Genomic DNA, 20,514 nt, shown 5'->3' on the forward strand with positions numbered 1-20,514 from the left:
CGGCGGTCGCCTCGTCGTGCGCGCACGTGAGTTGTGCACGTAATAGTAGCACGTTGTTACTCGTTATTATGTTATTGGTATTAGTGTTACGGCGTTTAGTGGTATATACTGCTTGGCACACACTCGGAGAGGTTGAACTCCGTGATGTTGTATTACAATATATTATAATGTATACACTTATATTGGTAGATACAGGGTGCTCGTCGACCAAGTACCGCGCAGATTGACACGATACATTTTACCAATGTCGGTTTAATAATATTATAACGTATTTTATATTGAATCCACCCCATTAAGACCAAAACACAAGACAGTACGTCAAGAGGACGTCGTAGATATTACGATTTAGTCTCGTTAGATCTTGCTGGTGTTTAAGCTGTGATGGTCTCTGCTTTCTCATACACTAAAACCAACGAATATACAATTTGAATATATACTCATTTTACTTATCATAACACAGTTTATATTCTCCTCTTCGAATTTGATAATACGTCAATTTTCTCTAAATATATTAACTACAGATAAGCTGCCATAAGAATTCCGTACATAGATTTGCTATAACGCGTTACGCGTGTGTCGTGTGGTAAGAGAGATTTACGAAAAAATTGCTATTTTATACGCTCATAATTTACTTATAAATTAAGATATTAAAAACAGCGGTATCTTAGATAATATATCTTTAAATAATTTGATAATAGGTCAATAATTATATGTTAATACTAAAAATAACAGAGTAAAACGAAATAATATTATTGTAATTCGGGTACATACGTATTTTATGGAAATAATAAGTCGAACAGAATACTATGTCATTAATTTTACTAATGGATTTATGTTCTATGTATTTATATCGTATAGTATTGTATATTGGAATGTTGATGGTATTATATGTTATATAGGTGCCTATAATACATTATAATAATTATTATGATATGATTATTATCTATTTTAATATACGCGCGTTATCGAGTCCTACCGGTCTAAGCTTATATAAACATTAAATATATAATAATATTCAACAAGTCTTATGAAATGCATATAGATTATATTATTATACATGTACATAACATACACATATTGATAAATCGTAAAATATGGTATGAGAGATAAAAGAAGCGATAAAAAATAAATGTTAGTTTTTAAGATGTAATTGGTAGGTTGTTCCTTTTTCGTTTCCAACATGTTGCTGGCCTGTGTATTATTACAAAAAAAAAAAAAAACATCGAGGAGTTTAAACATTTATTTTTTTTCAATTTTATTGGTTTGAATTACAGATATTTGTATTTTTTTTTTAAGTAATTACCTACACGAGTATAAATGTGTCATTGAAACCATGAACCATTATAAATTTTAAGCAAAAATTCACATTATATTTTAATTAGGTATTTGTGGTTTTTTCTCTTAAATAATATTTTATTATTTAGGTTGAATTTACTCACCGTTACTGTTTATTCTGCAGCTGAGTTGTAAAACGCACCGAAGTTGGTTTAGTAAATATTATATAAAATTATAAACTATCCATTTATGAACTAAAATTGTACTTATTTATGTGATGGTACAAATTCATTTTTTAAGTGTAATGCAAAGTTTGTGAAGTAGGAATTCTGAAATTTGTGTAATCACGCGTTGTATGATAATAAAAAAACTAATTTTCCGGTCAAGCCTTATTATACTTCCGGGCTAGCATTGTTTACACCCTGTATTTACCGTTTTGTATGTATATTATTATTTAGGATATAATATTATTATATTAGAATGTATTATACCACTGGGCGAGTAAACGTAATTGCGTGATATGTAATATGTCAGGCGGTCGTCGTGCGCGCCACCCTGCAGCGATATCTATTACCCCGTCCAATAAAAAAAGTCTACTACAAAAAACTATTTTCTATACGTTTTGCTGGAGAAAAAAAATAGGTACACGTTTTCAACTGTCGTGTCTAATAATTAATAAACGTGAAAGTTTGATAGTAGCGCTTGTTTATAATATAGCACCGTACCTTAATTTATTTGTATTTATACTATATTTAGCTATATCCACTATATTTGCACTTGTCTTATTATTAAATTCCACATACCTAGTCCGATATATTATAAAATATGTATAATATAGCATGCAATTAATTTCTTGTAGAGTACTTATTAACGTTTTTTTAAAACACTTTTTTTACATAGTTTTAGATTGCCATTACAAAACTACTTATTTGGAGAAAGAATTGTTTTTTTTACTGTTTATTATCGTTATCACTTTTAAAGATTTCTCTTTTTACGAAAGACAGCACACCTACTTACATTTTAAATTTCTTTTTCCAAAGCAGAATATAATTCACAAAATTTTGATTTATAAAAATCAAAATTTGAATCACGAATATCACTTTATTCTGCCCATCTAAACTTTAAATACATATAACTCATAGAATGCTCATCCAACATTTTATTTAAATTTTGTTTTAAAATAAGGAATTACAATTGAATTTTTTCATTAAAATTATTTCAAAAATGAAAAATAATGGTTAAATATATAATTTTGTTTCAAATGTCTTGTTTTGTAACGACAATAATCAAATTTTTTTTGAAATATGTTCTTTAATAAAAAAAAATCTACTACTATATACTACTATATATATATATATATATATATATATTAAATTATTTAAAACTATCACGAACAAATAATCTAACCTATCAGTTTTAATGTTGTTATATAGTGTACATTCGAATTGATTCCTATTGCTTACTTAGATTGTAAATTAATGTATACATAACCAAACGCACTATCGAGTAATTTTAACTTTAATGGTATGGAGAACTAACCCTTAACAATTTTAATTTTGGTTAATTTCCCATTGTATGTGCATTCGTAAATTCAATTAATTAAAAAAAAAAAAATTAATTTTTGAGATTTTACCAAATAATATTACTTTATAATTCTATTATTAAATTACAAAGTACCATTAATACCAGTACAATATCATACTTACGATACCTACTTATTTACCGTGTACTATGTACATGATATAGACAGTGTTACGTGGAATATGATTATTGGAAGTTCCAACCTGGGTTATTAGGTGCACGTTTAAAAAGCAGACGTTAAAAATAAGTTTTAAATCTAGAGCAATAACATTTTTCATTCGTTGATTGAAACTCATTAAAAACCGTAAATTTAAAATTAAAGGTAAATATGACCCTCACCGAATATGCCTAGCTTCCATTGTTTATTATACGTGATATTTTATTAGTTTGAAAAGGAGGAATTAATGTTTTATTAGGTAGGTATTGAATAATCGCATTCTATATATTCAAAATAACATGACCTACTAAAACGATAAACACAATATCTAAATCTGACACGTGATACAAATTATAACTGTTATGCATAGCCTATAGTGACGTAGGTTTATAATACTTATTAAATTTTGTAAAGTTTGTTAAATTAATCAATTTAATGTCAATAAAATGATATAATATAAATGGCATGATTATAGATATCTCAATCTCTTACTAGTTGAAGGGGGGGGGGGCTCTTATAATTCATTAAAATAATCATTATTGAATTTATATAAAACCACTAACATATTATTTTACCTTGGGAAGATTTATTACACTCCAGTACGTCACCACTATAAATGAAACTAAAATGATTATATACTTCAATACTTGAACCATCTAACAAAAACCTAGACGTATAGCGTCAAAAATCTTAGAAAAATAATAAGGTGGTTTCATTTTTCTACCAATATTTTTTTGGACTAAAATTATATCCATTTTCCTTCAAATATTTTAATCAACATCAGTGTTGCAATTTTGTGTACCGAATAATGAATGGATAGTAAAGCTAGGATCATACTACCAAAGTATGTGTTTATTGATAGCCGATTTTATTTTATTACGGATTTGCGCATGAACAAAGACATTTATTGAAAATCTATCTAATATTTATTTTCTTCAAATAAATATTTATTTGTTGCTAAAATATCTTATAATATATTATAAAAAAATATAATAGTTAATTATTTATTGGCAAATAATAATTTTTTTTTGTTAGTATATCATATTTTTTTTTATATTCTTAGTATTAGAGAAAAATGAAAAGTGGTAGAGGGAGTATTGTCGAGGTTTGTTTTTTATTTTTTGAAAAAAAATATTACTTTATTAATGGTTACGACTAAAAAATAGCCCGGAGGCTTTTATTAAATATCACCTATAATAAGTAAATGCTGTTTTGCTGAATTAATTGTTTTTATTGTCGTGACTTTTATTTTTTATAATGCCATCAAATCAAGTCAGTGTACAATATTATACCACTACATATTATAATATAACATGAAACATAGAAAACACGATGATGTTGTTTAGCCAACCATTTGAAAGAAATTGTTGACTTCCGACATAATCTAATATAATATGTTTTATCAAATATGTCAACAGCGCCACAATCGAATTTCAAGTGCACTGTGCGCATACGTATTTAGTTTATCGTCAAAGCAATAACTGTCCAATTGCACTTCGAAAATATAACGGACCGACGCAATGTCAGGTTAGGAATGAAGAAAAAGAGGTACTATACACAAAATATGCACCTATAAGTGATATAAATTAAATACTTGTAGTGATAAACGACAAACATATACAATATTGCATTTAAATATTGTTAAAGACTTAACATGTATTCATGTATCATACATTTTTATAACTGAACTAACGTATAAGCGATAGTTAATGTTTTTATGAATCTCTGAGATGAAGAAGGGGGGTAGCAAATTATTTTAATCTTCCTTAAAACGAAATATTAAATAATAACATACCTGTAATAAACATTACATAGTAGATCAATTGTTATGTTTCGTAATATTATAATACGTATGTATCTTATAAACTAATATATAGTTTTTCTAGAAAATTAAAAATCTAAGGCATAGATATCTAACACTAACCCGTAGTATTATTAATATTTGACGGTGGAACCTAACAGTAATACGGGTGGTCGAATATGGAAGGGTTCGGTAAAATCAGCAGTGAAGCGTCACCACTCGTCTCCACATCCCTTACGGTGGCGAATGTCGTAGTCACCATAGTCACATATTATAATATTATATCAGACAGATGGAGTAGGCGGCCATGCCGTTTGACGTACGTCGACTAAAAATACCGTTTATTATAGTATTACGTATTATATATACCACGTGCGTCGAGCTCGCCCCACACCCACCGCCTCTCCATAATTCCTCGCCTCACTCCGCATGTTTCGGGAGCACCTCGGTTACGGGCCATTAAACGCTCGGTCGTCGTACCACTACCACTGTCCACCCCCTCCCTTGCAGTGGGTTTTTGGGGTCATGTGGTCCGACGGTTTTCGAAGAGCGAACTCGACTGCCGCGCCGTGCCGGTGGTTGTAATAAATTACACGCGGAGGAGAGGTTCTATTTCTGGTGTGCCGACGAGAGCTGACGATAATCGTCGTATAGGTATTAGGTATATTATGAATATATTATTTATATTACTATTATTATTATTATATTGTACGAGTGTAGTAGTTGAACGTGCACACCAGAATAACGATGATCGTCGCGCGTACGATAATATTGTAATATTTTTATCGTATGTATATCGTACAGATTTATGCTCGGTACTCTTTTCACTTATACGGCTATATTTATATTAGGTGCGTGTGTATGAGTTAGAGCCTGACGTTTTACGGTTCGTTTTCCGAGCGCGTTCGTTCCAGACGACTGTTTAAAACACTTATGGTTTATTTTATGGCGCGCGTCCTATATTATAATATACATATTTTTCTTTATAATACTCGTGCTTAAATCGTATCGGTGAGCTCGCGCGCGTGTGTGTTTATGTTGTATGTTTGTGAGAGGGGTTTACACGGGGGGGGGGGTGTTTCATTTTGCGGTTCTTCTTCAGATATTTTCCAAACTCAATTTTGTAAGACAATAATATATTATAATGAATATAAGTGTAGAGTCGCGCACAATAGTATTCAGAAACACGTATGATTCTTTCCCCAATATATCTAACCAGCATAGGCAAGCGTAGTTTTGTTTCATATTCATTCAATCAGAAAGTCGGAAAACATCTGAGAACGTATTTATAATACATAATATTATAACGTAATATTATATCATTTTCATATATGTTCAACTTTTCAGCCTTTGTTTAAGAAAAAACTTTGTCTTCGCCTATCTATTCAATTCTGAAAATGTATTACACTAGGTAGTCGGTACGTACGAATTATCTAAGTCTCGTAAAAATACAATATTAGAGGAAACACATGATGCGTCCTGCAAAAAATGTGTACACGAATTGCCAATTGCGTCTCAAATTATTCGGGTCAATAATATAATATAGTTAATGAATAAGTAAATAAATAAAATGTACACAATTAAATCAGAAAAGCGTTTGTTGAATGTAAAAACATACCTATATAAAAGCAAATATATATTAAATCACTTGAATTGTATTAAATCAAAAATCAACGTATAGTTAATAGTATAATAAAATAAATATATTCATAAATTAATCAAATACGCATAGAAAATATTGATAGCTTTTCACTTCGAACTGAATTTGAATTATCTGGAAAACTGAATCCATTCATATTACAACCTTTTTACTCCTAAAAAATAAAAAAAAAATTGTATTATCTGACCATTATAGTGGGACGTAATTCGTAAATACATCTTTCACGTGGTGCAACATAAGGTTAGGTTTCGATATTATAATGTGTTCATGTCAACATAATTTAATTAATGCTCTATTTTACGTGATTATTATTCGTTATAGGTACCTACCTAGTTTTCTATCAATCAGAAATTATGCTTCATAAATCATTTTTTTTAAATAATAATTACGATCTAAAAAAAAGTTTAATCGATGAGTCAAATTTAAAATAAATTTGAGCGTATAGATGACTACTACATATAGTATGTATACATAATTACGTACGTTTTTTCCGTCATGATTTACTATACCCACCATAGTAGTTTTTTAAGTAATCGATTATTGTTCATATTATAATGTGTTTAGATAGAAGCAATTTCATAATAATAATTGGAAATTAGTGCGGTCGTTTATCAATTAAGATATACTATAATAATATACGTTTTTATTTTATTAAATTATAATATTCATTGCTGTTACAAAGGAGACATAGAGAAAATGTAATGTATTAAAATCAAACTACACGTGTTTAATGTTAATACATAATAATATTATATCGAATAATTATCTGGGTATTATAAGCATTATCGTCTATGTGTACAACGCGTCTGTAAAACAGCGACGACGATGTCCCACGAACGTTTTAATTAATCGTTACTATTTTTTGCTTTCTCCGAACTCGTCTGAATGTGCAATCATCATAACCGTATCGATGATTGCACTATAATATTATAACATATATTTAAACTCCAAACGCACGTGTCAAATATAAATTATAGTCTATAATACTGTAGCAGGTCCATATCGACTCATTCAACAACCGATGTGCATTATTATACGACGTTGGACGTACCTATATTATATTCAATAGCTGTATACCTACACCCCATGACTCATTCCCGTGCAAACCTATTAGTATGCGCGTACAGCAGTATAATAATAATATTATTATAATATAATGAAAATGACGGTTTATGCCGATACGATCGCGTTCACATGTGATACGCGCGCTATGCGTGTTGTGCGTACCTGAACGTTAATGAAAAATTAAAATTAACGATTTGGGTTTAGCGTTCGCTAAATGCGGCGATGTATTATTATTTGATTCGTACGATGATATTGGTATTACACGCCTATAATAATGTGGCTTTATAATATCGTAGTGTCATCGGAGTTCGGTGTATAACTGTTGTCATTAGCTGAACGCCGCCGCCGAGAGAGGTCATTGACGATATGATACACGACAACGTGTAGGTTCGAAACCCAAGGACGGGCAAGTTAAAAGTTATGCTTGTTTTTAGATATTTTAAATATCGGTGAAGAAATAATAATTATATGTACTTATATCTCTGTTAAGTTTAAATTATTTTTTACATATTTCAGTTAAAGCTCGTTGTAATAAAATGTCAGGGTTAGAATTTAGAGTTCCGTTAATTGATATGTATTTATTAATATTTATTAACATAACTTAACATGAAAACCACGAATTTCAGTTATTGTTATTTAATATATAAATAATTTGTATTGCATAATACATCTACCACTTTTATTATTTATACTCTGAAATTCTGGGGATTCAATCGTTATTTTTTAAATTAATTTGAACATAAATTCAAAATTGTATACGGTATTTTTATTTTATAGTTTATACTTTAATGACAGATTGATCAAGTAGAAAATCGAATTAAAGTTACATAGCATTTTCATTATTAAAAACAAGAAAAAATTGAAAAAATGAGTTTCAGATAAAGTTTTACCTTAAATATTATTAAATAATATTGATCAAAATAAAAATACCTATATTAGACATTTTCAGAAATAGTTAGGGTTATATTATGTAGAACAAATAAAAAACTATATAGTATATAACATACCTTATTTTATATTTATATTTAACTTATTAAAGTTAATATAACCTTAAAAATTTAACAAATATTCTAAAATCTTATAAAATAATTTTCAAATAATTTTTAATACTTACATTTATATACTTAAAATATTTTTGTATGTACAACTATTTAATTAATAACAAGTACTTTTAAACATTAAATCAATCTGATTTATTATATTTTAATTAATTTATAAGAACTAAATATTTTTTTATATACTTTAAATTATTTTAATATTATTAAAATAAATAGCAATCTTTTTACTGATTAATAGAAATTATCTTTAATATACTAGAAATATAAATTAATTAAATATTTTTAAATATTAACCAATGGTATTAAAAGACTTTTTTGTCGTTATTATATTTTAAAAATTATAAATAATTAACCTAACCATTAGGCATGCAAATATCAAATGTAACTACTAAAGAAGTAATTTTATATTTTAAGAATATCCATTATTATTATGAAATTTTTAAGTTGCATTTATTTAAAAAAACATAGTTCTATTTAATTTTTATCGCTGGGTGTTGTGTTAAATTTTTGGATTTGGTTCTGAGAATATGATCGTTGAGCAAAATATATAAAGTAAAAAAATAAAACCTTGAAAATCTCAATTAGATGTATAGTTTTATACTGTTATGTAATAAACTACTAAAGTAAAATAAATTTTACCTTGTCACTGTCGCATGTCTAAAAACAATTTGTGAAGCTTATATGTATTTAGGTACATATAAACTAAAGCTATTTATAATAAATATATATAGTTAAATCACGACTTCTGTTTTCACCCAGTCAAAACAAAAATCTTATTATCAAAAAAACGTAATATGATTTTTTAACTCATTTTCAACTTAACTAAATATACAGTTGAAAACATAGATAAGTGATATACAAATGATTTTTTTTATCACATAATGAGATCATATTTTACGTTTTATTTAAAATTTTGTATAATTGACACTTTTTCACTTATAAGTGCATAAAAATGCACTATGCTAGTTTTATAAATGTATATTTTATGTAAGTATGTTTTTGCTAATAACAATATTTGTCTATACAATTATTTTGGAAAGATATGAATATGATATATATTTTTTTTTAGTAGAATGTTTTAGTAAAATAATAATTAATAATATTAATTAATTCTGGGGAATGAAAACTATTGAATTAATTTATTAAAAATCTAATTAAAAATTAAAATAATATTTTAATGCATATTAAGAGAGTATATTTAGTCATTTAAATGGAGAAAACATATAATTGGAAATTTTTTAGGGCATGAAGTCCTTAGCCTTAGTTATTGCGACATATAATATGCACAGTGATTCTCTTTACTAAAAATTAAGTAATATCTTAATTCTTGGAATATACATGCGGAGTTTTGTAATTAGTTTAATACACATTATATTTTACATATGTTCTATAATTGTCAGTATTCGTTCGTAAAAATTAAATTTTTAAATTTTAAATACCGCATTTTTTCAGATATTGGCTGGTTTGCGATACGATAATCACTCTGTAGTCATGTATTGAGGAATAGTACGATAGTAATAATATAATTATGCCTATGTAAATGTTAGGTATATTATACTTGTGACGCGTAGGTACCTATATATATTTACCTTCGTATTGTAATAATATATCGTCGTCGATTTTTTTTTTACTTTGCGTAGACGCTAACGACACGGCCGGTGACGGCTGTAACGCAACAACCGGGCGCGAGTTAAGTACGTATATTATATTATATAGAATATGTAATATATAAAATATGTACCTATACACGTCTATAATATAGGTACGACAGGTACGTGTACATAGCGCTCCCCCGCAGTCGTCGTCGGCTCTCGTCGGATTTGACGTATCACTCGTCTCCCACGCGCTCTCAGCTCGCACGACACCACCCGGCTCGACCGATTTATGGGTTCGCGCAAACTGAATACAATTATTATTATCATTATCGTTGTACGCGAACTGTGTGTGCCGCCCGTAGAAATATATTATAGGAAAAATAATAATAATAATGGTAAATAAATAAAACCTACCGGATACGGCAGCAACATGGGCGCAGCGGTATATAATATACATTATTATATACTATTGTGCCTATATATATTGTACTCGTGAATGCACGTTTCGGTTTTGTTGCGGCAGTCGCAAAAAGTAAAAAGAAAATAAAACAGTCGCTAATATTTGAATAATTGATTGTGCCACTGCCGCCGCCGCCTCTGTCGTCGTCTGAATAATAATGTTGTTGTATAATGTGTAATGTGTGTATATGCTCGTCGAGGCTAAGTAAATATAATTCATAATAATAAACTGTATATATTATTATTATATATATAGTCACCCGTAACATTGCTGTGCCGGCGAAGTTCTTGAATGATTCATTCACACACACGCGCGCGCGCCGCCGCCGATGAGTTGCTGCACCGTAATTTGCGTTACCGGTTTTCGCATTTTTCTGCCTTGCAAGTGTACTTACGTACCGTTTTCATTCAACTCGTCATTTCGTGTACTCTCGTCAGATGGTATTCACATAGATGATGGATATTCGTAATGTCCAAAATATGAGCAATTATTAAATACAGCTCGTAGGTATATTCTACTCGATATTTTATTAATCAATATAATGACTGCATATTCAACTAAATGATTAAATCTTGATTGGTTATTCATTTATAATTTATTAGCAATGTGCAGGTTGTATTCATGAAATTAGATAATGTGATCGATATTTTATATTTGTAGATATTGCGGAGAAAGCAGTGTTTCATTTTATATACCTATAAGGTATTTCAATTTTTAATTATTAAAAAAAGTTTATACGAATCATTATGAGATACCATCATATCCGTCTTTGAAGTACTTTAATATTTACAATACTATATTATATTATATCTTAAATTTATGGTGTAATCGTGTTTTTTTTTTTTGAAACTGTAAATGTTGTATGCGTACATATATTTATTTGTGATTGGGTGGCGTATATTATTGTTGTCATTTTTAGATTTCTTATGTAATACTAGGTTTACTTAGATAATTTAGGTCATTATATGTAAGAGATATTTATTACGTAAAAATTATAATTTCTAATTATACCAAGAAAAACTATAGACAGGTAACCACCTTAAATGATTATTTTACATTATAAAATCGTGTTCTATCATCTGTATTCTGTATATTATAATCACGCGGCCTCCTTACTGTTCTCGTGTAGGATTACATTATACTTAAGTAGGTACTATTTTTGACCAGTATCCAGTGATCCTCTTATAGCTCATCCCAGGTCATGTCAATCTGTACGGGAAACCTTGACATTTCGACAGATGGGTTTTAGTGTTCAAGCAGACAACCACGAAAATAACATCGTATGCACAATGCTATTAAAATCAGATCAGAATAAAAAAAAAAAATGTTTAGTTATTACGTCTCGCTGTCTTAGTCTTTGTCTCAACCAAACCAAGATCCCAATAACGATTGTTTCCAACTAAGTTTCCACTATAATATCTGCCCCTACGCGCGTATTGATAAAATACCACGTGGATTACACTGCAGTACATAGCCGACAAGAAGCAATGATGACCTCCGGCCTGTTTATATACGGCAGTTCGTGACCATCGCGCGTGGTCCAAATCTCGGGAGAGCTAGGTATAGGTCCAAATTCATCCGGGTCGATTAAAGGTTATAAAACACACGACAAGCGCGTTTTATAGGCCAATCGATACTATTGTGTCAACCCACCGACCAGTGATCTTTGGCTGAGATATTTAGCGCATTATTATTAAACAAATAGCCCCATAAAACAATGTATAACAATGGAATATTACAAGAACTTTGCCAACTTTATAGTTCATCTGATATTTCTCAAGTTAATTTTTTTTTATTACGCCTGATGTGAATACTTGATATTGACCATCCGTGAGAACGGAACTGTTGAACGAGATAAACGTGATACTAAGTTACATTTTTTCGCATTTTATTACAATCACTTTTTTGTTTTACTGTCATTTATATACAAATTTGACATACTTTTAGTTGAGCTTTTAAGAAATTTTGCATTTAAATCTTGAAGTTACTGTAAATTATTATAATAATGAAATATCCTTGGTACAATTTCTTTCTCAAGGATGAGATGTGTAGCAAAGGTAGTGTAGCGAGTCACCTGCAGTATAGATATTTTGTTTTCTTTGTTTGTTTCACGCACAACATACTGAAATTACGTTCATGCACTTTACAAAAAGCAAGATCATCTGATTGAATAATTGAACTTATATATGGTATTATGCATTTTATAAAAAAAGATAATGGAGCAACAAATGAATTACCACAAAATGTTTTTCAAATTTTAAAAAGTCTAATAAACGTCATAGAATGCAAGCTTAGCTGAGAATCATTTTTGAATGCGATTGTTGAATTTCAACCTTTTAGAAATAATATACTCTTAAATTTACGTTGAAATTATTTTAAAATATTAGTATATTGGTAAGTCTGTAATTATACCTATTAGGAAATTATTTACTGCGATAATTACGTATTGTGGAATAGGTAAGCATGATTTCTAATTTTTTCTTAACATTTTTTTTTCTTATTATCTTGTAATGTTAATATTTATACCCTCTGTTTTCCCTTTCAAAATGTTACCAATATAATCGTGTAATTTAGTCACACTTAAGGAAGTATCAAGTTATTTTTCTTATATTATCACAATTCACATAGAACAGACATAATCCAAATTTATAATACTAGTGACTCGAAATATATATATATATATATATATATATATATATATATAAGTTAATATTGATGTTAATAAGACGCATACCACAGTAATTGAATTTTTTAAGTCTAGCCTCTATAAGGGGCGCATAATTTATAAATATATAAAAGATTAATATATTAATAAGATATATTTATATTTATACCGAAAGTGGTTGGTGGATAATATTTTTATTTAATTGGATGTACGTTGTAAAAGTGGAATGTCTACGAAAATTAGTTCATGTTAATTACTATAATTCAGTGTTTCTAGATAATGTGTTATAATACGCAAGCATTTCGCACAAAGATGTATCTTGTGATTATATATAGCTATTTTCTTATCTTCGACTTCCTGTGGATATTATTCTATGAATAATACATTTTATATAAAGTGCACGCATATATGTACTTATTGTACTTATATACTATTGTTAAACAGTCCCCTATACTAACATTACCCGAGTGTGTATCGTCTTTGTACAAGAAATATTACCCCAAGACCACACACGCGGTAAAAATGGAGAAATAGAAGAGTAATATGAAAAAGACGAGCGAGAAAATAATAATGCTGTCAATTTATTTGTCGGAACCAAGGGCGACTGAGTAAGGGAAATCGAGAGACTGGTTATGTAAATACACCCTGTATTTATTTTTTATTCCCGTTTGTTATTATTGTTATTAGTGTAATTCGGACAACTCGATTACGCTTTTGAAACCAAAGTGGTAATATTTTCTACACTTTAATTGGATAATACTATAGTGGTGATCAGAACACATAAATAAATGGTAAAAAATGAGCGACTATAATATAATCTTGTCCAACATAATAAATGTGTTAATCGTTTAGTCATGTATATGTGGCAGTTTTGTGTCCCAAGTATAAAATCATAAAAGTGATATTTTTTTAAAAATAATTTATAATATTATTCAACAATTAAAAAATATAGTTCATGAGCTAGTGTCCCGCGACCGATAAAATATATTATAAAACAAATCTTGAATTTTTCAACATTATATTACATATATTTTTTAAATATATTGTACTACTTTATTATTATTTGAGAAATGTATCTAATGGGTACTATACCTATATATTTAATACATAATGAAAATTATTAATACGTGTACATTTTTATTTATTTTTTAGGATCCTCAACCAAAACTAATTACTGTTCAACAACTCGTTGATGAGTTTATTGGACCATACTATGTGAATTATAGCGAAACACGTGCAGTTCTCGTGAGGCAAGCAAAACAGTTGCTGACAAACGTATACCAAGATGATGTCGCTAACTTTCATAGGTGTTTTTGTGTACCAGTCAGCGAAATTCTCAAAAAAGTTGTAGAAACGTTCAGAAAATATCAGGTATTTATGATGAATTACCTCTTATAACATAATCATTTAGAAATATTCAATAGTGTTATAAATATAAAATTGAATATGATTAGTAAAAGCTAATAGATGGTTCACGTCCTTGAGATAATATTGAAGTTGTAGTCATTTCTCGAACAAATCGTAATCGTGAAATCATGTTAAATGCGATTATATAAGAAATATAAGTAGTTCAAGTAGTAGCTTAAACTTGTTCTTGAATTCAAAATGACTGTTCATGTCATTTTGATAAATATCTTCTGCCAGTTGTAGATTTATGATGTTCGTGCACGCATTGCACTTTCAGTGGGTGCACCATTTGTTATTATTATTTTGTGTACTAAGAGCAATAGAGGGGTTTGTTTGATATGCATTGATGAAGATTCTGCATTGAGCTTGTATAAAGGGTTAGTTATATGATGAAAAACTTACTTTTGTGTAAGTGGATAATGGTGTTTTTATTCGATTAATAGAAAACATGACTCATACGGAGTATCTTGCAGAGTTCAGTATTCAGACCCTATGAGCTATGACAATGAAATGTGTTTCAAATTTCCCACGTTTGCGTGTTTATGTACTGCTAACTGTTAAGGGTGTAAAATATAAATGGCTGTATACAAATAACATAATATAAAATAGGGTTCGATAAAAGGCTGTGACAAGACATAATTTGTGATCATACCTAATAATTTAATTAAAATAGTTGCGGTCATGATTATTTACTGTTTTTTGTCATCACTTTAATGGCAACGCCTCTTCATTGCTTTTATATAATAATAATACAACGTATTACATTTTAAATGTCAATATAAATCATTTTGATGTAAATAAAACGTGTTTATTATCGACTAAATTGTACAAAAAGTATCGTTCTGTATTACATAAAACCGCACTTACACATTTAATGTAATGTACTTTTGTAAAACTTTTTTTCTTTTCCTTATTTCATGTTATTCATACGATAATTGTGTTTATATATTTAATATTTATACAATATACCTATACTAATATAAAACTTGATGATAGTCAAAACAAAAAATTATGTATGTGGAAGTGTGAACCCGTTTGGGTCAATAAAAACAAATTTCACGTATTTGACTAAATTTTAAGGCACCGCTATGACCAAATTATATTATTATGTGATATTTACTTTGTTATAATCATACTTTTGACTTTGAAGTACATATATTATAATACTTAAAGTCTTCAAACGATTAGGAGACATAATTTAATTACTTGCGGGAAATGGGTATATAAGATTTATACAGTTTTTGAAAATTTTAATCATTATACATAGTTCGTTACGTGATTTTTGTATTAAAGGTTTCCTGTTATTTGTCAAATCTTATGATAATATAAAAATATTTAAATACAAAAAATTCTAATACATAAAAACTACTGATAACTATCATATTCTAAAAAAAAACAATAAGAAAATTGTAAATTTAATACATTATATTTATGTTACAGTAAAAGTGCGTATACTGGTGAAACCTATAGAATATACAAAGTAGTAAGTACCGAGTAGGTACTTCAGTCAAACGCCAAAAAATGTTTGTAGTTCGAACTTTTAAAAACGATATTAGGTAAATCTTAGTATAAACAATCAGTGTTGGTGAATGTCCAACATTTTTATCAATTGTGTGATATATTTTCCCTTGTTTATACTCGTATAATAACTATAAAATTATACGTTAACTTAAAAATTATAACTATTAAAGTATATTAGGTACTACATTAGTTATGTGTATATAATATAATAGTAGTACAATACTACCAATGCACACATGTATGTTATTATTTAATATTATGACAACAAAATTGAAATCATTATTTTATTTTAAGTACATTTTTATTACAAAAGTTGTTTATTTGTGCAGACTTGGCATGAGTTGCACAATACATTTTTGGATCAGCACTATAGGTACATCAAATTGGGTGTAAAACACAGTGTTAAGTATGAATAGCTTTTATCAAAGTAGGTACTTTTTGCTAATTGATTGATTGTATGAGTAGGTACAGTAGTTACACGTGGTATTACTTAATCATGTTTTATACTAAAGAGGAAATAAAAATTCACAAAGTCGATCGCATTCAAATTTCACTTGCTGCGTACAGTAATTTCAATTTTTACAGTATTATGTCTAATGTTTAATGATAATATACATTTTTGTTAGAATAATAATAATATAAATGTGTGTATCTAATAAACTAGTAGTAGCGAATGTATTATCTAGTATACTTAAACAATAATAATTATCATTTTTGAGTTAACGTATAATATTTCAATTAATATACGAGTAACGAGTATAAAATATAAGGTCAACATAACACACAATTAGTAAAAAATATTTCACACTTGCACCAACACTTATTGTTTATCCTATGATTTGTCAATTTCGTTTGTAAAAGTTCGAAGTATTAAAATTATTCAACGATTAACCACGGGTCGCCTTTCCGTAAGCATTATTATACGATTGGAACATGGAAATTTAGAACCCCATCGGATTTTGGCGATTTAGGCGATACATTTTTGACCGACAACTTTCCGAACGTTGATAAGGCCTGTGGTATCCTCATTTTCTGCACGCCAACAACGGCGATAAGCATGGCTAAATCAATCACGGTCTATATCATTATGAATAATAATACAATTTCGTACACTCATGGTGGAGCGGGGATCTGTGATACTTTAAGTTGTTCACCGAGACATCGCATATTATGGTCTTACGACATTGGTCATTTTATTTTTTAACCACTTCTTTTTGGGTCCCCCTCGCCAATGTCTCCGATTCACTAATCATAACTATTAGCAATTGAATAATTTTAGCGTTACCATCCACGAATGCGTATTATACAATATGATAAGATAATATGGTATTGTGTAATGTGAAGGAATTTTGGAAGAAACGAGTGTTGAACGTATCATCTTTGGCCCAACGAAACGAACCGTCGTTTTTTCCAAGAATTATTTGACAGGCACTGACACGTATTGTTAAAATAGGATGCATAGTAGTCACTTATATTATTCACAGGTTCCTTAAAATACGCTTTGGAGTCACTTATTAAATTTTTTTTTAATTACTTATGATGTATCATGTGGGTATATTTTATATTTTTTGAAAATTCAAGTAAAACCTATAAGTATACATTCCGTGGATAAAGTAGAATTTGGATGGCCTGTGCATGACTTATTATAAGTATATACTTATTATTCATAAGTATTAATTATTATTTTACACTACTTCAGCATAGAATTTATAAAAGGACATATATTAATGAATTGATGTATTGATTGCACAAGCTAGTACATTTGTAGTGTGATTTATAATATTACAACTACAATAGTATAAATGTATTATCAGAAGGATGTGAATATGGTGGGACGAAGATAAAAATGTATTGGATGTTTTAAGAATTGTATTTATTATAATACATATGCAGCACTGACCGAGATATATTGAATTGTTTATGTTTTATTTTTTATTGTAACAATAATTAAATCTAAATTTAATGTATATATAATTTATAAAACTTTATAAGTGTAGAATACAAATTGTCTTTGAGTATCTGCCAAAATGGAAATAAAATTAAAACAATATTAGTTTTTGTTGTGTTAAATAATTATTCATCACGATAATATATACATATATGTTTAAACAAAACTAATAAAATATTTATATAGTCATGCCAATTACAAGCACGCTAACCGTGGAAATAAAATATAGCGAAGCTTCCGGATTCCTGTGGAGTGGGTGGTAAACGAATAAAATATCATAGTGAGAACAGTGGTCAATTTTTTTATGACTCTGTATCCAATATAATTATTGAAATAGTGCCAATACCAAGATTTAGTTTAGTTAGAAACCTCATTTATAGATATTGTTCTACATTTGATTTATCATGCAATTTGAATATTAGATAATATCATAAGTCACAACCAAATTTTTTCAATCCTTATATTATGTATGTCTATGACTTATGCATAAGTCTAACAAATTAGAATTTGATCTAGTAATAAAATAACAGTATTAAACACGAATTAACATAATTAATATTGAACTCTATTTGTATTTTTATGCACAATAGAATGAGGTTTGATTAAAATCTAGATTGAGTGAACATGTATGGTTTTTATTTGTTATTATCATCATTATTTTAACGAACGCCTTGCGTTATAGAATCGACCAAGCCTTATTGTTTGTACGTGATCGATGGCTGCTTTTTTCCTCTTGTAGATACGAGAACAATAATAATAATGCAATTATTATTACTATTATTATATCATTACAGCTGAAAGGACTGTGTAGCTCACAAAAGGAAGACTACTCTTGTCTCGTATTTGTGTATAAAACAGTCAATGTTATTAAAAATTATTCGTTTCGGGCACCGCCGGTCATGACCTAAGACATTTTTTCCCATGTCTTGGATACCATCGCCAAAGACTTTATTAATATAAATTTCGGCTTACATCAAAACCAAACTTGTTTTAAACACAGGTGACCCTTGTACTATTTATGACAAACAATAATACATTTTATACATTTCTCTAGAAGTCTTATTAAATTAGATAAATATGGTGATTTAAGAATAATGTTATAACTGTTTTTTTATGTGTAGAATAATAGTTTTTTAGGATTATAAAACAGTTATTTTTCTTTGTTAGAATAGTAATATTACAACCACTTTAGTTGATGTTAACTTAAATTTATTGTTTACTTTTTTAAATTAGAGAGTAACTGTTTTAATTGAATTTAATAAATTAAAATGATACAATTGAAAACCGTTAATTGTTTAATCAATTAATTTCAAGGTTTATTATAGTATGTAACATTGTAACAATATATGTTTTGAACATTATTTTTCTCATAAATCAGGTTGTACTAACATATTTATTTCAGTATACGTATTCATTAGAATTGAATATCATAGTATTTAATATTTAAATATAATTACTGAAAGTATTAGATTTTAGGAATAACTATATTTTACAATTATTTTTATAAATTATTAAAGATATATATTGTACATGTATAATATGCATTTTAATATGTAGCTTATGTACTTTTAAACATGCATAACATATGTTATAAATTATTATAGAGTTAAGATTTTATTATATATTCGTAAAATTTGTTTTTTAACAAATATTACACATAGGTCATAGATATTTTAAGATATGTATGAACTAAATCTTAATTAATATGTAAAATGAAACTCTAAATTATAAATTGTTACTACAAAAAATTGTTTTCCTCTTCAAATGTTTAGAACATTATTACATTCAATTGTATAGTTAAAAATTAAAAATTATTTTATTACTCTTTTTTAATATATTACACTATAGTAGGTACTATTTGTATTTACAATCCAAAGAAAACATAAAATATTAAAAATAAACAGGTAATTAAAATGTTGAAGTATTGCTATTAACTGTTGTACCTACTAATTTTGAGAGAATTTATATTGTATGTAATATAAATTCTCTTAACTTAAATTTATTTTATGCATGAAAAAATTTTAGTTCTATACATTTACTGGTTAAGTGATGTATTTAATATCTTTTAAATCTAACCGCATGTACATCATAAATTAATTAAAAAAAATAATGAACCTGTTGCTGTTTAATATTAAGAAGTTGTTACCTACAACAAATCGGAATAGATACAGTTGCATGGCATTTTTGACTTCAACACAGAGTTTATTTCACCGCGGTCTCACCATAGAAAACTAGCTAGTTAGATGTGTACATGTCGTGATCATGATTGATCGTTTATAATTTTTTTTTAAATAACTTTAAAAACTATTGTATGTAGGTAT

At 28.1% G+C, this 20,514-nt stretch overlaps 1 protein-coding gene across 1 annotated transcript in view; it reads left to right on the forward strand.

Annotated features, from left to right (window-relative positions):
- Positions 1-20,514, forward strand: part of LOC113552374 (puratrophin-1-like) — a 159,294-nt gene that overhangs the window by 24,571 nt on the left and 114,209 nt on the right. Inside the window, 2 exon segments of the mRNA XM_026955246.1 lie at positions 3-26; positions 14,470-14,688. Coding sequence (XP_026811047.1) covers positions 3-26; positions 14,470-14,688 — 243 coding nt within the window.

This window comes from Rhopalosiphum maidis, chromosome 2, assembly GCF_003676215.2.
Source record: "Rhopalosiphum maidis isolate BTI-1 chromosome 2, ASM367621v3, whole genome shotgun sequence".
Classification (NCBI taxonomy): Eukaryota; Metazoa; Arthropoda; class Insecta; order Hemiptera; family Aphididae; genus Rhopalosiphum; species Rhopalosiphum maidis.